Here is a 21,330-nt window from a genome sequence, read left to right on the forward strand (position 1 = left end):
AATTAAAAAAAAAATTAGGCTTGACTCTGATCCTGAATTGCTTAGTCCTACTATCTTTTCAAATGAGATAAGGATTAGTGGCATCCTGTAGCAGTCTTTTGAACAACTGCTTCCCATCGAAAGCCGCAGTTGCCAGGTCTCTGGATCAGGCCAGCTCTTGGAGAAGCTAAAGAGAAAGGAGTGTTAGTGAGCCCTGCAAGAGAGCCGAGTCCTACCTGGGCAGAAGCTACGGTGCAGAGGGCGGGCGGTGCACGAGAAGACAGCTGAGAAACAGTTCAGCAGCGGAGTGGGAGAGAGGGACCCTTGACAGCACCCAACAAACATGTGCTGACCAGCAACAAGTGCCCACTAACCTGACCACTGGGCAACACCCTGGGCTCCCAGATGTGTCTGTTGGTAGAAAGGCCTCCTTCTGAGGAAGCTGGGAGTGGTCCAGAGAGGTGGGGAGAGCCAGACCGAGGGTCAGATTTTAGGGTTAGAAAGGGAGTTTGAGGGTGGAGGGGAGGGAGAGGGAGGGGGAGAGAGAGACAGTGCATGGGTGCTTTGAGTTCTACCCTTTGGCCTGGGAAAGGCCTGCTGACTAAGCTGGAGATTCAGAACTCTCTAGATGGTCTTGGGGTGAAGACATTCCTTAAGGAGCAAGACCAGTGGCCTTGGTTCCAACATCAGGTAAGTAAAGCCCTTGGACTCTTAACTCTCAGTGAGAAAGACATTCTGAAATAGGGCACACAGTCATGCCAAGATCCTTAACTAGCTTTTCACTCCTCCACCACTGACCTCCTTCCAGCCACAGGGGTGACAGAGCCACAGAGGGTGGGGTGGAGCAGCTGTTCGGAAGCCAAGCAGACAGCCCTAAGAGCCCGGAACTGGCCCCACTGCCCGAGGGAGGAGCGGTGGTGTGCCAGGACATTAGCACATTTGGAGGCGGCTCAAACCCCCTTACAACTCACTGCGGAGCCCATGGCTCTTTCCTGGGACTGCACTGCTTACATCCCAAATCTGCTAGCACCCCGGTAGGGTAGGAGGAGTTTCAGTATTTAGAACTATCCCTTAAGATGGGGTTTGTGGTAAAAGACCTAACCTGGGTTTGGGAAGTCGGTTTGGGATTATCTGGAGCTAAGGGTAGGACTTGACCTGCAGGGGGTGGAGAGTCAGAGTGGCAAAGGGTAGGCACGGCTGTGGCTGGACTCAAGAGGTAACATGCCCCTTCTGTCTCCTCCTGGGGGGAGGACCGGGACACACACGGATGACAGGGCCTGTTTCATGTTCCCATTCAGAGACTGACCCAAGCTTGGAATACACCTCAATTTGTGGATTCTGGAGCACATATGAGAAATTCAGAGAGACCTTTTGCCTGGTGTAAGAGTGTCACTTAGACCAGTGGTTTTTAACCTCCAGTCCGTCAGAAATTTTGTGTTGGTCTGAGAAAGAGTTAACCACCCTGGTGTTGTATGAGGATGATAGAGTCTAACCACTGGGTCTGTACTCTTTGACTGCATCCCCAAACAAATTGTACAAATGATTTTAGATTGCTCAGTGTTGTGTGTTCGATACCCCTTCCTTTACTGCAGGTAATACAAAATTGACTGTGATGAGATATATTTCTCCCCCTTTGGGCAAACGGTGATAGAAACCCCTGCTGGAGAACCCAGTCTCAGAAGCCGGCCCAACTTGGCTGCTTCGCCTCCCACCCCCAGACCTGGTTTGAAGGTCTGAGAAGCATAACTGTGCTATTTAAAGCAACTGTGCCCGATGTGGGCTGGCAGAGATGCCCAGAACTCGCTCCCAGCCAAAGCTGCCCCTGGGAGACTCCAGGAAGCTGACGGGGTTCTGCTCACAGTACCTGAGTTTCCTCAGCATTAGGAGGAGTTTTCAGTGGTACAGGGAGCCCAGAAATGGAACAGAAATAGATATCTCCTATATTTGAGAAAAGGATGTTTCTGGAAAGCCCAACTTCTAAATGTGGTTGAAATCTCTACCCGCCTCAACCTTGTGTGGCAGTGGAGGCCTCTGCCCAGGACCACAGACAGTCATGGAACTCAGTCCTCAGACAGCAGGCTGACTTCAAGCACCTCCCGGGCAGGGAGAAGGGGACCCAGGTCCCAGCAGGCTGTCCAGGGATTGGCTCAGTGAGCGTCTTGCTCTTGACACTCTTTCCCCTCCCACTGCCGGTCCTGTCCCGGCTCCGAAGGTCACTCTGAAGTCCTGGGAAGACCACACTGTCCTCCCCAGCTTGGCCAGCTGGCAGCAGCCGCCCCTGACGTGCACTGAGGAGACACCTCAGACAACCCAATTTTCTTCTCCAGGGCTCCCCTCTGGGCCCAAGTCCAGAATAAGAAAGCCAGGGAGGGGACAGCAAGCAGCCCGGAGCTGGGTGACTCTGCCAGGAACATGTGGGGCTTGTCCCTGGGTTTCTGGCCATCCTGTTGGCTGTCAAATTCTGACAGCTCAGAACAATGTGTGGGGACCTGCAGAGGCAGGAAAGGGAGGCTTAGAAGTGGGTAAAATGGGGTCAGAGAGAGAGAGAGAGAGAGACGATGAGAGAGGGGGAAAGAAGAAAGTAAGAAAGAAGGGAAACGGAGAGGAAGGAAGTGAAAAAGGGAAGAAAATGAAGAAAAAGGAATAAAATAACCCATTTCAGGAGATGGGGAAGCACTTCCTATGGCTCCACCTCGGCGCCACAAAGGGGATGGAGTGGGCCGGGCCAGCCCAGCACCGCCTGTGTCCACCGTGAACAAGGACCAACGAGGCGAGGACAGCACGTGGGGGCCGGCACCCACGGTCCTGAGTGAGATTAGCAGTAATGACAACAGTAACAAGCCTCTGCCCCAGTCCCATGTCACCCCGGGACACGTCATCAACCACCTGCACGCGTGGGCTCCAGGAAGGCAGGGTTCAGCCTCTTTTCTCCGACCTGTGAAAGCTGCCAGAGCCCGTGTCGTGGCCTCTGCTTGGCCACCCTCACAATCCCTGTCCACAGTGTGGGAAACATCATTCAGATTTGAGTCAGATTACAGTCTTTGGGGAGGGAGGGCTCTTCTCTGGAAGACATGTCATAAATCCACCGGGTAAACCAACACAGCCACTTTCAATGGCCCGAGGAGGTGGAGGACTTGCAGCCAGAGCTGCAGGCCAGCAGGTCCCTGGCAAGAAGTCTGTCTGACTGATTAGCTTCTCTCTCTCCTCTGTGGAGGGCCACCCATGCTCTGATGGGTCAGGAAATGCCGATCTGCTTTGGTACCAAAGAGATCAGGGAATAAAAATGAAAACAAATAAAACTACACATAAACCTGAAACTTGTAAACACAGTGATTCCATATGGTCCAACATATACATATCACAGAATCAAATACAGTTCAGGTAGGTGTACCCACTAATTCTGTGCTGTGGTTTTATTCTAGAAATAAAGATAACCAAATAACGACTAGAAACGCAAGACATAATCAAGCCGAGTACACGACCGGCATGCCGATAACGACTTAAGCAGCGCTCCTTGAGTTCTGGTGTGTGTCCAAGTCCCCTGGGAGCTAATGCAGCACAAAGAGGCGAAGCACCCACGTCTGAGAGGCACTGACCTAGAGTGGGACCATTGGACTCAAGGCTTCAGAATCAGGAGACGTTGAAGTAGTTCAGGCACAATGAGCTGGAGGGCTTTCTAGGTCAGCCTCAGGGCTGAGGCTCCCCCCAGAGCAGATACCTGGGCTGCTCGGGCTAGGTGGGCCGCCAAGCCCGGCCTCCAGCCCTGGGCAGGGCCTGCACTTACTGGTGAGGACCTTGAGCGTGAACGGGTTCTTCTGCTGGATGGTGTGAGTGAAGTGGAAGCGGGCGTTGCAGCTGTAGTCGGTTTGCATGTCCTGCACCAGCACGTTGGAGAAGTACAGGTCCCCGTTATGGCCCTGGGAGACCCGCTTATCTTGGGTGATGGGCTCCATGGCTGCAAGGAAGCAGAGGTACAGTGGGAGGTTAGCAGTAATGACAACAGTAACAACATCGTGTTTCTGGCGAGTGAGCTCCTGCACAGGGCCGTGAGCGGGGGGTGGGGGGCCGGAGTGCCACCTCACTTTCAACTCTGAGGTGGGGCTTACTCCTGTTTTACAGATAAGAAAGTAAAGGACTTAAATGTTCTGGTTGCCTAAGCAGTGAGGGAGAGACCTGCTTGTCCACCACGCCCAGGCTCTATGACTATACTTTTCTATTTCCCATTCACACCACAAAAGATCAGACTGGCCCAGAGGTCCCAGGGTGGGAGCACAATTCTTCAGATGCTCCCAAATCAAAAGTCAAATTCACTTGTTTTATTTTTTACTCTCTTCCAGTCCCCAAGAAAGGAAAAAGCACTATCAGATATGATCGTAAGATGCATACCAATCAATGATACACACCATTGATTTAGGATGCCTTCCAATTTTAGAGATGGGAGAATATAAAAATGTGTGCTTTTTAAAATTAACGACATCCTAAGAGTGGCTAAGAATGCTGACTACATCAGCTACATTTATTCCAAGCACTGCCACTGATGTAAATGCATATGCCAGGTTCCCAGGCTATTTGGTTTATAAAAGTATACTACTTCTGAGGCTGACTACTCATAGCAAACTCCTTCTTACCCCCATGAGTGTTCTCTAAGTCACCATTTCTTAAAGCACAAAGTTAATGATGCCTACTTTCCAATACGGGCTGGTAAGCTCTTCAAATCATTTATCAGAGATTTCCTGTTGGCCTACTATGTGCCGGCACTGTGCTAGGTACTGGGGAAAGAGAGAGGAGTAAGAAAAGACAGTTCCTGTCGTCAAAGAGCCTGCAGTCTAGTGGAAGAGACAGTGGAGAAATGAGTAACTCAATTCAGTGGCAAGTGGGAAGCCCAGAGGAGAAGGGAGGAGCTGAGAAAAGGAGCAGCCAGTACAATTTTGGGGGCTTGAGCTGTGGCTTGAAGGCTGCAGAACATTTGCAAGGCGGAAGAGAAGGTGAGAGCACCTGAGATAGAGGGAGGGGGCCGTGGGCTGGGTGGTGGGAGAAGGGCCAGAGACAGATCAGGAAGGGGGCTGTGTGCCTGAGAAAGGTGTCCAGACTTTGTCTGAGGTGATGGAGGAGTCGATGAAGGGTTTGAGCATATAAATGAACTGCCACATTTATGTTTTTATAATTTTTTATTTTTATTTATTTATTTTTTAAATTTAATTTGTGTTTACATAAATTCTAATGTTGCCCCAATTGCATCCCCCTCCCCCATATTCCCCTCAACATATCCCTTGCTCCCCTCCCAACAGTTCCCTCTCCCCTTCCCTTCAGGTTTAATTCCGTTCCTCAGTTCACATTGTTCCTTGGATTCCTCAAATGAGGGAGGTCATATGATATTTTTCTTTCTCTGCCTGGCTTATTTCACTTAACATAATAGTTTCCAGGTCCATCCATGTTGTTACAAAAGGTAGTATCTCATTCTTTTTCATGGCCCCATAGTATTCCATTGGATATATGTACCAAAGCTTTTTAATCCACTCGTCCACTGACGGACACTTGGGCTGTTTCCAGATCTTCACTATTGTGAACAATGCTGCCATAAACATGGGGGTGCATTTCTTTTTTTGAATCAGTGATATGGTGTTCTTGGGATATATTCCTAAAAGTGGGATAGCTGGGTCAAAAGGCAGTTCCATTTTTAAAGTTTTGAGGAATCTCCATACTATTTTCCACAGTGGCTGCACCAGTCTGCATTCCCACCAGCAGTGCAGGAAGGTTCCCTTTTCTCCACATCCTCGCCACCACCTATCATGTGTTGTTGATGAGTGCAATTCTGACTGGTGTGAGATGGTAACTCATTGTGGTTTTAATTTGCATTTCTCTAATGATTAGTGATGTTGAACATTTTTTCATCTGTCTATTGGCCATCTGTATGTCCTCTTTGGAGAAGTGTCTATTCATCTCTTTTGCCCATTTTTGATTGGATTTTTGTCTTCCTGGTGTTGAGTTTTACAAGTTCTTTATAAATTTTGGTTATTAACACCTTATCATATGTATTGTCGAATATGTTCTCCCATTGAACAATTTGTCTTTTTATTATGTTCATATTGTCTTTAGCTGTACAAAAGCTTTTTAGTTTGATATAGGCCCATTTATGTATCCTGTCTTTTATTTTACTTGCTCATGGAGATAAATCAGCAAATATATTGCTGCGTGAGATGTCGGAAAGCTTACTGCCTCTTTTCTTCTAAGATGCTTATGGTTTCACGACTTACATTTAAGTCTTTTATCCATTTTGAGTTTATTTTTATGACTGGTGTAAGTTGGTGGTCTAGTTTCTTTTTTTTTGCAGGTAGCTGTCCAATTTTCCCAACACCATTTGTTAAAGAGACTATCTTTACTCTATTGTATGCTCTTACCTCCTTTGTCAAATATTAATTGTCCATAAAGGTGCAGGTTTATTTCTGGGTCCTCTGTGCCACATTTATGTTTTTAGAAGGACCAGGAAGGCCAGTTGTGGATAAGTTTTGTAACCCAGGGAAATGCTGATGGTGGCTTGTGCTGGGGGGATGTCAGTGAGGATGGAAAGAGAAGGAAGGTCATGAGATCTGCTCAGGAAGTACAAGTCCGAGACAGGGAGTGAGAGAAGGAGTCTGCCCTGTTCGCTGACAGACCAACCCGCAGCCTGTGGCCAGGCAGCCTTCCCCACAGACGTGCACCATGATGAGGAAAGAGGGGGACAATGACTGGGCACATAGCCACTCTCCTCTGCAGAGCAACCCCCAGGCGGCCTCACTAACAGGCTGCCTCTTTGGGAAGCAGGCTGGTAAGAATTCAGGAGAGAATGAGGGAGGATAGGCAGAAAGGCAGGAGGGCCTATGGATTGATAGATGGATGCATACATATATTGGGAAGGAGAAATGGAGTGAGGAAGGGACGCCAGGAAGATAGATAACAGTTTTCTTATCACCTTCATAATGCACCCCCCCACCTCTAGTTTGATTGAAAACAGAGGAAGAAACTGAGGGAAACTGAGGTCCAGAGTGGTTAAATGAACCTCATTCCAAAACTGAGCTAGGACAAGCTCTGAATGATGGTACCCTGTCCCCCTGCTCCAAATATCCTCTCCCCTTTATCAGGTTTCATTCCCGTATTCCCTGCTTCTGTCCTAACACGAAGAGTGAATCTAGACAGAGGACTGAAAGAGGGTTGGTATTAACCTGCCTTCAATGGGCCCATTGGAAAAACAGTTTCTCCTCTTCTTCCTTATTCCTTTTTCTCTTGCTTTTCATCATCACAGATATTCCTGAGCACTTACTATGTGTCTGGCCCTGTTATAAGTACTTTGGACATATTATTAACTTATTTATTTATCCTTACAATAATTCTATTAGGTAAGTATAATTATCAACCCTATTTTTTAAGAAGAGGAAACTGAGGCCTAGAGATGGTAAGCAACTTGCTTGAGATCACACAGCTAATAGCAGAAAACGAACCCAAGCAGCCTCTCTCTACAGAGCCTGTTCTTAGCCACGGAGCCACCTAACATCTGCTTCTCACAAGTCAAGGTTTTCTAGCCTTGGGCAAGCGTCTCCCCATTTAACACACCCACCACACTCCCTAAGATAAAATTGGCAGAAAACACCAAGTCTCCGAGACTTACAGCTGCTCATCCAGAAGATGACTGGGGATGGAAGTCCAGGTGGGGGATTGCACTGGAGAGTCAAGGGGGCGCCTTCTTGAACCACCACTGGGTCTAGATTTTCCTTGGGCCACAGGGGAGATTCTGGGGAGAAACACAAAGGAGGTTGAAACGAGGGTGATGGATGGGGCCAGGGAAAGGAGTGAGGTTAGAGCCAGGCATGTGAGAAGAATGAGAAACAGGAGAACCAGCATGATAGGGCAGAGGGACAGGGTCCATGAGCCCAAGGAGGGGAGAGGACTTTTGTCTGAATGGATGCATATCTTCGAAGGCTCCTCTCCTCCTCCTCCTCCTGTGCCCAAAGTGAAGTTGTTCAAGACTCTAGTTCGAAAACTTCCTTTTCAGGAAATCTTTCTGAGTTGGGGGAGGTATACCCTGTTCAGAGGTGGAGAAGCAAGCAGGACATGCAGGTCCCCAAAGCACCAACAGGCCAAGGGTAAGGGCGGCCCTTCTAGAATGACCCTCCTTGGACCTAGGAGCAGGGTATCTCGACCCTGCCCCATGCTACTCACTGGACACCTGCAGGCGGATCCTATTGGACAGGGCTGTGCCGAATTTGTTGCGCGCAAAGCACTGGTATTCCCCTTCATACTCCTCTGGCCGCCCACCACTGCGGAAGTCAATCACCAGGGTCCCAGACCTCCTCCTCATCGACACTCGGGGGTCCTTGGCGACGTTGAAGAACCTGCTGTTGCGAGTCCAGTGGAAGCTGTAGAAATGGGGGGAGGGGCAGAGCAACAAAAAGTAACAGGATGGGTTCTGGGCTCCAGGTGATAATCTCAGGGCCCTAGTCCCTGACTCAGTCACAAAACCATACCTTCATACCAATGGGCCCAGCCCGGACTTACTGGCAGAGCCTCCTGGGAATCCTGAATGCAGCATCCCCAGTCCCACTCAGCTGAATCGCCAGGGGCCGGTCCCTGACAGTACTTAGACCCAGCCAAGGCTGGGAGTCATAGTTCCACAAGGTAGTTAGCAAGTAGCCCCTAGGAATTATGTTCTTTAAAGGAGTAGGCAGTGATTTTGATTTTAAAAAATCCATAGTCAGCTGCTGCCTCCACTCTGGGGCATTTTCAACATCCGAATAGGAATGCAAACCCAAGTTCATATTTCACCCCTCCCCCATGCACCAGGGAATTGACTCCACTCTTCCTGCCTCCTTATTTGATAATTGGCTCTAAAGCCAAAGTGAAGTGGTTCAGGTTATCTGCACCCCTGCTCAGTGGGCGGAGACTATAAGGCAGTGGCCGCATATTATAGCCCAGAAGAGGCAGCTTTGGGAGACAAAAGCAGCCTTCATAACCCTGAGCCCCAGGGGGAAGGGGCTGGCACACCCCTCTGCTTCTCCTGGGGGATGTGCGTCTGTAGCTGCCCAGGATATAACCTTAAAAGAAGCAGGAGCAGCAGTGGCTGCTCATTGTTAGGAATTGTTGTCCCCATAAAAGAACATGGGGGAAGCCAAAACCTCAGAAGCAAGGTCAGCCAAGCCCTGGCTGACCCTTCAGGATAACTCCCGCTTCTCCCCTGTGGGCGACGGTGGCTCTGCTTGCTCCAGGCCCACAGCTCTGAGTTACACAGGCTCATACATAGCTGGGGGTGCGGGAAAGGGCCAGAAAACAGCTGCCACACACCTGCGGCTCCACCCTGCCTCCTTTCTCCTGCTGATCCATACCCTCTATGTGGGGTCCTGTCACATCTGGGTCGGAATCGGGCATGAGGCTCCTGAAAGCTCCAGCCTGTGGAAGCTGTTTTAAAGATGGGGAAAGGACGGCATACCACCTCCACATCAACAATGCTTACCATGCAGTAGAAAGAAACCTGACCTGGAGGGTCAGAGGCCTGGGTTCAAATCCAGCCTCTGCCACTCTCAAGCTGAGTGACCTTAGGAAAGGTGCTGAATATCTGTGCCTCCATTTTACTTCCACTCCCAAGGGCATACACGTCCTTCCCTGAAGAGCGGTGAGGTGGTCGAATAAGACAGCATGAGGAACAACTCTAACACTGAGCCTAGTGCCCAGCAGGCTTTTAGCTCATGTTTGCTGACATGCACATAAACACGCAGAGCAGCTCAGAATGAAAAACTCGAGTTAAGCCCTGGGCAGTTAGCTCAACTGTAGAGCATCAGCCTGGAGTGTGGATGTCCTGGGTTCAATTCCCGGTCAGGGCACACAGGAGAAGTGCCCATCTGCTCTTCTACCCTTCCCCTGTGGCTTCTTTCTCTCTCTCTCTCCCTCTCTCCCTTTCTCCCTTTCTCTCTCTCTCTCTCTTTCCCTCCTGCTGATGGCTCCATGGCCTCCGCTTCAGGCATTAAATAACGGCTCCAGTTGCAACTGAACAAGGGCCCCAGATGGGCAGACCATCACCCCCTAGTGGGCATGCTGGGTGGATCCCGAAACAAAGTAAAAAAACACACAAAAAAGACCCTCGAGTTAGCTAGGGAGAGGGACTTCCTATAAACTAAGCATGGGGGGATGATGGGAACATAGGCAGTGTTATTCTAACAGTCAGAACTTAATATCTAAGTCCTGGTTTTTGGTGTGAACTTACCCCTCTTAAGTTTTCTGGTCCTTAGTTTCCTCATCAGCTAAATTTGCTAATTTTCCAAACTGTACTTTCTACTTAGTGGGGTCTTAATGGATAAATTGAATTTCTCAGATGACTCAACTACCATCAGGCTCATGGCAATGGAGTAGTTTAAATGCCCTCTTTAGGGCCCCTTTCCCTCCCTGCGGGTTGGATTTTCCTGCCAGTGCACTCACCTGGGGGCAGGGTTCCCCTTTGCTTCACACTCGATCAAGATGTTATCACGGGGATCCACAATGTGGTCCTTCACGGACTGCTTGGTGATGGTCGGGGGCTGGGGCACTGTAACAGGGCAAACAGTAGGCGGTCAGGCTGCGGATCTGCCCGGTCTCTGGCTTGAAGAATGGCTGCAATTAAAAGCTCTGGGAGCCACACAGAAAAGCAGGCAAGCAGCAAGTGGACAGTGCCCCACTCCAGAGATCGAAGGAAAGGGATGCGTGCCACAGACTAAGCATTAAGAAGACTCCCTTTAAGATGTCACAGTATTCCTGTGAGAAACTGAAGGCCAGGCTTTTGTTTCACCCGCTCTTATGTTTGATGCTTAGTACGTCTAGAGCACAGTAGTTCTTGATAAATGTTTGTTGAAAGAATAAAGGAACAAAAGGCAGCTAGATTTTCAGAACCTAGGGGATGTGATGGTTCTGAGCCCTGGAGGATCAACAGATGGCCAGAATGTGGTGAGGAGGGAGCTGAAAGAGGCTTTAGTCCCCCAAGAATTTCCCAGGGACCCGTCTGCAGGCTAAGGAGCAGCTCCCCGCTGTCGCTGTCGGTCCTGAGCTGCACCTCTCCCGCTGCTCCTGTGCTAGCCACCTGCAGATGGGGAAGCTCTGGCCCTTCTTACCCACCTGCCTTTCCATAGTCTGAGCCTCTTCCCTCCCCGCACAGTAAGGGACCTCACTACGGGGCTCTGGTGTAAAGAAGACACAACAGGCAGAGTGCAAAGGCCAAGAATCCCCTGGTGTGCCCTCACCTGGCCTTCCCCCGCCCTCCAACCTCCGAGACGCACAGTGCAGAGAGGCACCAGGACTTACGCTCATTCTGAATGCTTGCTGTTAGTTCCGATGGGTTAGCAATGTGGGGGGAGAAAAGAAGACAGCAGTTATCACACATGACCGTGTTAGCCCAGGTGTCCTCACGCCCAGCATGCAGGGAGGAGGGAGAAGCGGGGCGGGGGACACTCCGCACAGGCTCCTTCCTGCCAGCTGCGGAGCTCAGTGGAAGAGCCAAGCTGGAGTGGAATGGACCTAGTGTGCTTCATGGAGAAGGCGACACCTCTCTTGAGGGACCAACCCACACAACGGAGCAGAAAGACCAGCTTCTGACCAAAGGAAGATATTACTAGGGAAGTCCAAATGTCAAGTGGCAATGCTGCTCAAAAGAGGCTGGGCTCTGAAGATGCCACCCATCACCTCTAGATGCTCCTTGACCAACAGTGCCAGGGTGGTAAGGCTGAGGTGAGTCGGAACCACTATGACAGGACAGAGCCCCAAGGGCCAAGCAAAGTTCACACGCTTCGCTCCTCCCACGGTCCCGCGTTCTCTTTCACACATGCAAGCATCTTCTTTCCTCACCGTCCCCTCCTTTGTCACCCTTTGGACAACTCTAGGGACAGGTGAACGACCATTGCCCTGCTCACAGCAGAAGTGCGCTGCCCTATGGAAATCCCACGTATTAACAGTGTGGGAGGAAGCAGAGCCCACCACTCTTTTCTGTGCTTTTTACAAAAGTGGTAAGGGGCCAGGTGGCACACACCTTCCCAGCCTGCACCTGAGATGCTCGTGTACAGGTGTGTATGTTTCTCAAGCTTTGACAAGCATAGGAATCACCTGGAGGGGGGGTTTAAAGTGCAGGCTCTGATTCAGTAGATCCTGCATTTCTGACAAGCAGCCAGGCGATGTGGATGTGGGTGGTCTGTGAGCCGTGCTTCGAATAAAAGGTGGTATGTTCTTTTTTTTTTTTTGTGAAAGAGACAGAGAGAGAGACAGACAGGAAGGGAGAGATACAAGAAGCACCAACCCCCTGCTGCAGCACCTTAGTTGTTCATTGACTGCTCTCTCACATGTGCCCCGACCAGGGAGCTACAGCAGAGCAAGCGACCCCTTGCTCAAGCCAGCGACCTTAGGTTCAAGCTGGTGAGCTGTGCTCAAATCAGATGAGTCCATGCTCAAGCCGGTGACCCCGGGACCTTGAACCAGGGTCCCCCGCATCCCAGCCCGACGCTCTATCCACTGGGCCACCGCCTGGCCAGGCTAGATGGTATGTTCCTTGTGGGGTAAAAGTCTTGGTTAAAATTTGTCTATACAAAAGAGAACATCTGTTGCTGTAACTTTTTAAGATATCTTTTCCTTATGATTATATCAGAAAAGAATATGCCTTTCATATTTCACACTGGGGTGGATGTCAGAAAGTGTGCTGGTGTTGTGGGCTGACGTTTTCACAGTGAGTGCTTCCTGCGGGAAGCAGAGGCTGCTGCTGACTTTGAAGCCTTCTGACTTGACTACAGTGAGATGTGGGAGAGGAGTTGACAAACTCAGAAAGGGGACAATCTCTCAAAAAGGGAGAAGGCAGAGTTAAGACAGGACCAAAGCTGTGGGAAGGGACAGGAGAGAGAAGACAGACATTAGAGAGGGGAGGTGGAGGGTGGCAGGAATGAATGTAAGTGAAAGTCTCCAGAGTAAGACCCACAAAAAGGTTCAAAATAATTCAGCTGGGCCAGGTGTGTATGGCCCAACTGAAGAGAAGGGAAATTCTCGGGCACTGAAGAGAAATCCTGTCTGCTTTGCCATTTGCCTGGCCCCTGGGGCAGGAAACAAAGAGGAATGGGACGTCCAGGGGCAGAGCAGGAGTCTGTGGGCTCTGGACGCCTGCTCTGTGGAGCTCTCTGCTGCAGCATCTTCATCCACGTAGTTTTCTGGGGAGACTGAAAGCAGTGGGGTTGGTTTTAGACGGTACGTTCTTCCATGAGGGGTGGAGGGCGTTTCGGAGAAGGGGCCACTTTCAGGAGAAGCAGTAGGGCTGACACTTGACCCATTCTTTCTGACCACAGCCCAGGCCCCTGGTTTTTCATCTTAAGAGACAGTTGGTGTCTCCTGGGTCCTCACACAGAGTTGAAGGCTCTGGCCTCACGCTAGATGGGAAGGCTGACAAAGGCTCTGCTTTGCCCATGTGGGCTTCAAGCCTCTCTCTTACTGAATCAGATGCTGGTTCAGTGGAAAGATTTCTAGACATTGTCCAGGGAATCTCAAATCCAGGGAAGGGAAGTCATTTGGTCAAGGTCACATAGGAAGTCTGTTACAAAACTGGAGTGAGAACCAGCTCTTCTGCTGCCTGGTCCAGAGTTCTTTTCTACAAATCCATCCTTGGCCAGGCGTGGCCTTGGCACTCTGTTCTCCCTGACATTTTGTACAAAGATAACTTAGAGAGGAGACCCTGACGGAGTGGAGACGCTCAGGGCTGTCAGAGACAGCTGGGTCTTGTCCCTAGCCCCACACTGAAATCAGGTCAGGGGTCTCTTGAGAATCTACTTGCCTAAAGAGGTCATGACACCTGTAGCCACCATTGTGCTACCAAAGAATTTATTACAGGAACAGATCAACCCAGAAGACAAGCTGCCACAGGGAGAGGACAGGGGACCCCCTGCCCAAGGGACTTAACTAGTGCTCTGACCCCCCATTCTCCATCCTGTGTCACACCACCTGCCCGTCTCTCCTATGGAACTTGCTGGATGGCAAATACAGAGTGGAGAATAAATTTGTTCTTCTGGCCCCCAAGATAGAGGAATTCTTCCAACAGGCTCTGCAGGGGGCAAGGAAGATGCCACCCAGCATCCATGCACCTCTTCTCTTCCCTGACTCTGATGGCTGTGACCCCTGGCACGCATCCCTCGGGGGATGGAGCGAGTGCGTGTGTGTGAGTGTGTGTTGTGGAGGCCATTCTGCAGCACTGTTTGGGATGATGGTGAGGAGGAAGTGTTTCTCCCATGCCACTGCCCACCTCTGTGGGTTCCTAGGAGAAAATGCTGAGTCGCTTGCTATGGGGAGAGAGAGAAAAGCAAGCTGCCAGCAGACTCACTTTTTGGCAAGCCATCTTTGGCTGATGAGGTGACCCTTTGCTTTCTTCAAAGGTCACACTGTTCTCCTTGGGGCTGTGGGGGAGGTGGGTGCGTGTGACTCTGCTGGCAAAGTGGTGGGGACTGGAGGCTGGGCACTTCAATGAGGGATTGTGTAGCAGCCCAGGGCTGTTCCTGGAAGCCCACTGCACCCAAACTCACCAGAGCAGAAGCAATGCCCTATCCTCCAGACATAGGCAATGACCCTTGAATGGGCAAGGCTGGGCACTTCAATGAGGGATTGTGTAGCAGCCCAGGGCTGTTCCTGGAAGCCCACTGCACCCAAACTCACCAGAGCAGAAGCAATGCCCTATCCTCCAGACATAGACAATGCCCCTTGAATGGGCAAGGGAGCAGGAGGGCACACCTAGCAGGGCAGCCTCTGCCTGAGTCCCCCAGTTACCCTCCAACACAGGGAAAGTTAAGCATGCCTAGTTTTACGTTATTCCGATGTCTTGGCTATTGTGAATAATGCTGCAAGGATGAATGGGTGCACATATCTCCTGCCTTTGCCACAACACAGATGAATCTTGAGGGCATTGTGCTAAGTGAAAGAGGTCAGGCAGAGAAAGATAATACTGTACGTTCTCAGGTACATGTGGAATCTAAAAAACTCAAAGAACAGAATCGAATACAAGGTTTTAGATGGTATGTTTGTTGTGGGGAAAAGGTCTTGGTTGCCAAGGGCTGGGGGGTGAGGGATATTGGTCAGAAGGTACAAACTTCCAGCTATAAGATGCATAAGTTTTAGGGATCTAATTTATAGTATGGCAACTGTAACTAACAGAATAGGCATCCCTTGGAGACATTGTGGGTTTGGTTCCAGACTACAACTACAAAGCCAATATTTCAATAAAGTGAATCACACAAATTTTTTGGTTTCCCAGTGCATATTAAAAGTTATGTTTACACTAGTGTACAATAGATTATGTCTAAAAACAATGTATGCATATTAATTTAAAAATGCTGTATCGCTAAAAAAAATGCAAAACATCAACTGAGCCTTCAAGGATCTCGTGTTGACATTGATGGTTGCTGACTGATCAAGGTGGTCGTTGCTGAAGGTTGGGTGACTGTGGCAATTTCTTAAAATAAGACAACAACCTTTACCACATTAATGAATTCTTCCTTTCACATGTGATTTCTCTGTAGCACATGGTGCCGTTTGATAGCATTTTACCCATATTGGAACTTCTTTCAAAATTGGGAGTCAATCCTCTCACACCCTGCTGCTGCTTTACCAACTCAGTTTATGCCATATTCTAAGTCCTTTGTTGTCATTTTACCAATCTTCACAGCATCTTCACCAGGAGTAGATTCTATCTCAGAAAATCACGTTCTTTGTTCATTCATAAGAAGCAACTCCTCATTCATTAAAGTTTGATCATGAGACTGCAGCAATTCAGTCACATCTTCAGGTTTCACTGCTAATTCTAGTTTTTCACTATGTCCACTACATCTGCAGTTACCTTCTCCACTGAAGCCTTGAGCCCCTCAAAGTCATCCAGGAGGGTTGGAATCAACTTCTTCCAAACTTCTGGTAATGTTGATATTTTGACCTCTTTTCATGAATCACAAATGTTCTTAATGACTTCTAGAATGGTGAATCATTTCCAGAAGGTTTTCAATTTACTTTTCCCAGATCCATCAGAGAATCACTATCATTGAAAGCTATAGCCTTACAAAATGTATTTCTTGAATAATAAGACTTGAAAGTAAAAACTACTCCTTGATCCATGGGCTGCCGAATAGATGTGTTAACATGCATGAAAACAACATTGATCTTATTGTACATCTCCATCAGAGCTCTTGTGTGACCAGGTGTGTGCATTGATAATGAGCAGTAATATTTTGAAAGGAATCTTTTTTTCTGATCTTAGGGTTCAAAAATGGGCATTATTTAGTAAACCATGATATAAAAAGATGTGCCATCACCCAGTCTTTGCTGTACTGTTTATGGAGTACAGGTAGAGTAGATTTAGCATAATTCTTAACGGCTCTAGAATTTTTAGAATGACAAATGAGCACTGGCTTCAACTTAAAGCCACCAGCTGCATTAGCTCCTAACAAGAGTGTCAGCCTGTCCTTTGACGCTTTGAAGCCAGCCATTGGCTTCTCCTCTCAAGTTACGGAAGTCCTAGACGGCATCTTCCTCCCATAGAAGGTTGTTTCGTCCACATGGAAAGTGTTGCTCAGTGCAACCACCTTCATTATCTTCGCCAGAGCTTCTGGATAGCTTATTACAGCTTCTCCATCAGCACTTGCTGCTTCACCTTGCACTTTTATGTTATGAAGACAACATCAACATCTTTCTTTGAACCTCATGAACCAACTTCTGCTACCTTCAAAGTTTTCTTCTGCAACTTCTTCACCTCTCTCAGCCTTCATAGAGTAAAAGAGAGTTAGAGCCTTGCTCTGGATTAGCCTTTGGCTGATGAAAATACTGTGGCTGGTTTGATCTCCCATCCAGTCCACTAAAACTTTCTGCATATCAGCAATAAGGCCGTTTCACTTTCTTATCATCTGTGCGTTCGCTGGAGTAGCACTCTTCATTTCCTTCAAGAACTCCTTTGCATTCACAACTTGGTTAACTGGCACAAGAGGCCTAGCTTTTGGCCTCTCTTGGCTTTTGACATGCCTTCCTCACTGAGCTTACTCATTTCTAGCTTTTGACTTAAAGTGAGAGATGTGAGACTCTTCCTTTCGCTTGAACACGTTGAGGCCATTGTGAGGTTAACTGGCCTAATTGCAATATTGTTGTGTGTCAGGGAATCAGTGGAGTAGTTGGAACACATGCATTTATCTTAAGTTTGCCATCTTATATGGGCATGGTTTGTGGTGCCCCAAGATGATTTCAACAGTAACAGCAAAGACCACTGAACACAGATCACTGAAACAAATAGAATAATACTGAAAAAGTTTCAAATATTGCAAGAATTACCAAAATGAGACTCAGAGAACAGAAGTGAGCAAATGCTTTTGGAAAAAGGCACCGAAAGACCTGTTCAAGGCAGGGTTGCCACAAACCTTCAATTTGTAAAAAATGTAGTGTCTGTGAATTACAATAAGATGATGTACGCCTGTACTACGGTATATACTTGAAAGTTCTTAAGAGAGTAGATCTTATTATAGATTATCACTATACACACAAAAAGGTAATTATGGGGGCAGATGGACATGTTAACTAACTTACTGTGGTAATCTTTTTTGTAATGTATACATATAGCAAATCATCCAATTGTACTTCTTAAACATACATATATTATATGTCAATAACACCTTGATGAAGCTGGGGGTAGGGGAAGGAATGCTTGCTCTTTTCCCAGCCCTTCCACTGGGCCTCAGCCGGAGTGAGAAGGAAGAATGGACTCAGATAATCTAGGAAGCAGGAGGGAGAAACCAGGCTCTAAAGGACCTCTTCCCAGGGCAACTGCAGGGCTTGCCTTTCTTTCAATTTGCATTCAGCTTTTACAGACTCATTCTGGAGAAGCTGCACGGCCACAGTGCCTGCAGTAACCAGGGAGGTGCATGAGGCAGCCCGAGTTTCCTGAGACAGCCTGGAGCACCGCAATGGGGTCCCAGACGGACCCCACTCCTCACTCAGAGATGCGCTGTGGCCACATGCTACCCACTTAGGAGCTGGAGAAACAGCTGTATTTCTCTCTACCTCAGATTTCCAGCCTGTCAGCTAAGGACAATACATAGTTCGCAAATTAGCCGTGGAAATCACAGGAATCGAAGCCTATAAAGCACTTCACTCTCTGATGGGCACACGCAGCTGTTGCTCCAGGGAGGTCAAAGAACTAAAAGGAGGTAAGTTTACCAGAGGTCAGTGTGGGGCACGTGAGTGCCAAACTGGGGACCATCGAGACCCTGGGTTCTTCTTGCACCTCTAATACCCATCTGCTGTGTGACCCTGACCAAGCAAGGGCCTGAGTTCTCGTGAACGGAAGACAGAAAGCGTGGACCCTCCAGGACCTCCTCACGCGGGCAGATGGTGGCGGAAGGTCAGGATACTCACAGCTCTGAGCTCCACAGGTAGTACCTTGAAGAGATTGACTGCTCGGTCACCTGCCCTTGGCTCTGGAAGCACTTTAGAAAGCCACAGTCCTAGCAGAGATGTCAAAGCCTTCTATTCATAGGTTCACCTTGCAGGAATTCCTCACCTACTAGCCCTGGGGGTCCAAGTGGCAGGTGAGTGAGGAGAAGTGATAGAAATAAGTCATCACCACTTCCCTGATAACAGGATTTTCTCAGAAGCCCTTCTCTCCAGGGAGAGGGAGGGCCTTATCATGTTCCTTATTAGACTGTCTGCCTGGGACTGTTAATGAGAAATTCTCCTTGAGCCAGCAGTCCAGATGGTCTCCATGGAATAGTTCCTCTCACAACTCCCCTGTCCCCCTCCCTGAGTCGGTGTGTGCACGCACACAGACATACACACACAGACACACACACACACACACACACACTTGGGGCTACTGGGAGGGCAGTAGGGGCCTGTCCCTCTTGCTTCTGGGCCTACCCTCTAGCTTCTCCTAGCCTTCTCTCATCCAGAAGCGCCCACTCCTTTGGGGCAGCTATTACTGGGGAAGAGGGTAGGAGCACCGAGACCCCTGCAATTCTTCTCGAAGCTCTGCTAGACTCCAGGCCCAGCCTGTGGCTTTGGAGAGCACAGCAGAGACTTGTTGGAGGCTGTATTACTCTCCTACCCCTCCCCAGACATCTGTCACCTGGAGAGAGCCCAAGCCAATGTTGGCATCATGTGGGTCCCATCTATTCTTGGAACCAGGGAAAGAGGACAGAGTTGGTGGGCCCACATCTTAGCACTGGGATGCAAAACGTCCTGAAAGGAATGTCAGAATTGTGGCAAAGGTGGTGCCCACCGAAATGCAGGGCCAAGAGTGTGGCTTTCGGTCAATGGCCATTATGAATGTAACCATAGATATGGCTGGTGGAGATACCGTTAGATCAGCATTCTAAGCCCCTTACTTTATGGTTCTGATGGCCAAATAATGCCCCCACCATGGAAAACAGAATGAACTGAATTTTACTTTTCAATTTTACTGTGGGAGAGCTGAAAACAGCAGGAAGCAGTGCCTGGTTCTCCAGTGGCATTATCATGGGGCTCTATTTTAACATCTCATGTAGCCACAGTCTCTGTCAGAATAATACCCTTCCCAACCCTCTCCCAGCCACCTGTCCTCCTGATCAGTCCAGCCAAGAGGCCTGCAGGACCTAGCTCAGGAATTAGAAACGCAAATAAGAACCATCTACTCACTTGGTCCTTGGAAACTCCGCTTTGATGGGCAAATCAGGACCACAGAGGACACTCAGACTTCCAACCTCTGCCACTTCTAGTCCTGCTCAGCAGGTCCCAGGCAGCCCAAGTCACTCAGCCACAGCCACGAAAGAGCACGGGGCAGACTCGGTCTCATATTCCAAAGTACAAGCCCTCCTGCTTCCATTTTTTGGGAAACCTAGCTCTCCATCCAAAATCCACTGTTTCTCTTTCCTCAACCTTCTTTGAAAAGTTAACTTTCCTCTGCCCTCCAAGTCCTCTGCCCCAAATCAGGAGAATAGAAGAAGAAGGAGCAGAACTCACGATCCATAGGAATCTCGATGGCCCTGCCAATCCCGAGGAGGCAGAGGAGGAAGGCTGCGTGGCCCCAGGGTGGTGGCTGCGGCCTGGCCATCCTCAGCGCTGGGCCCCGCGCCCTGTGCCCCGGCCTGCGGGGTCTTGCAGCCGCTCGAACTCAGCCTCCCAGATAGAGCTCAGCTGTGGAAAGAAATACAACAGTGAGTTATTTCTTAAACTCATGGTTTGTTCTAGCAATCCTACAGGGCTGGAAAGATGCAAGGGTCCCCTCAGTCTCAGACCAATGTTTTAAAGCAAGGTTTCTAACCTTGTACTCTTGACATTTGGGACTCAACAATTCTCTGGGGAAGTCTTGGGTAGTGTAGGATATGTAGCACCATCCTGGTCTCTACTCACGAGATGCCAGCAGAGCCCACTTCTGCCACCAAACAAAAATGTCTCTAGACATTCCAACTGTCCCCTGGAGGACAAAACCACCTTGAGTTGAGAACCACTGTTCTAGAAGGAAGGGCAACTCTGGATAGATCAGACATGAAAACAAACACTGGCCCACAGGCCCAGCACCCAGAAGATGCCATGCACCTGGCCAGTAATAAACATGCCAACCTCACAACTTCTCTGTACTGTACATGGTGAGTAGGTCTGCATTTGAGTGTTTGGAGTAGGGTTAGAGAGATAAGATCACACTGATGTTCTTCGATCCAGGGAGGGGGCAGAGTAAAGCTGGCAGCACTGGGGACCAAGGGGTTAGATAGGTGAAACTTGGTTGCCTAATGGAATTTTTGTAAGTGAATGATTTCTGCAGTTATTGTGTGCAGCTAAGGTATAGCAGTCCTGGACGTGTCCCTTTAGAGATAATGGCTGAGGTGATGGCCCCGTAAACAACATTATGACAGTCCAATATTTACATTCTCAAACACAAGAAATCATTCCAGAGCCTATAGGGGCAGGGGTGAAAAACGGCAGTCCAAGGAGCCTGACACGGGTCCCTAAGAGCCAAACTCTTCCCTTCCTCCATTGAGACCAGATCAGGAGCAGTTTACAGCGACACTCAAATACAGAGCTTTAAGATTACAGAGGTTCTGAAACACGAGTCTTAAAACGTGGTCCAGTTCACTGTTCCACCATGGGGTCAGGTCAGGCAGGATGACCGGAGGAGCTTTCCCCAGAATTCTCCAGCTTTCTTGGACTAACAGCCACCTATCAAAATGGATACACTGGTCCATTCCTGTTTTATCTGGCAGCAACTTGCAGCCTGCTCTCATCTGTGCACCCCCATCTCCCACCCATCCTGACCGGGGCGGGGGTGAGGAGCAGGCCCCGAGGCTTCTCCTGGGGTGCGAGGTCATGCTTCCTGAAGATCTAGGAATGCGATGCCTCCCC

At 49.1% G+C, this 21,330-nt stretch overlaps 1 protein-coding gene across 22 annotated transcripts in view; it reads right to left on the minus strand.

Annotated features, from left to right (window-relative positions):
* NFASC (neurofascin) overlaps positions 1-21,330 on the minus strand; it is a 196,572-nt gene that overhangs the window by 62,174 nt on the left and 113,068 nt on the right. For 13 of the 22 annotated variants that reach the window (XM_066361981.1, XM_066361972.1, XM_066361967.1 and 10 more), the window contains exons 3-8: positions 19,954-20,127; positions 11,275-11,292; positions 10,420-10,525; positions 8,173-8,369; positions 7,622-7,744; positions 3,764-3,934 (exon numbers count right to left, since the gene is read on the minus strand). In XM_066361981.1, coding sequence (XP_066218078.1) covers positions 3,764-3,934; positions 7,622-7,744; positions 8,173-8,369; positions 10,420-10,525; positions 11,275-11,292; positions 19,954-20,044 — 706 coding nt within the window. In that variant the 5' untranslated portion in view covers positions 20,045-20,127. Of the gene's footprint in view, positions 1-3,763; positions 3,935-7,621; positions 7,745-8,172; positions 8,370-10,419; positions 10,526-11,274; positions 11,293-19,629; positions 19,916-19,953; positions 20,128-21,330 lie in introns of those variants that run through there. The other 9 variants (XM_066361980.1, XM_066361982.1, XM_066361979.1 and 6 more) reach the window with 3 other exon arrangements.

This window comes from Saccopteryx leptura, chromosome 2, assembly GCF_036850995.1.
Source record: "Saccopteryx leptura isolate mSacLep1 chromosome 2, mSacLep1_pri_phased_curated, whole genome shotgun sequence".
In the NCBI taxonomy this organism is placed as follows: domain Eukaryota; kingdom Metazoa; phylum Chordata; class Mammalia; order Chiroptera; family Emballonuridae; genus Saccopteryx; species Saccopteryx leptura.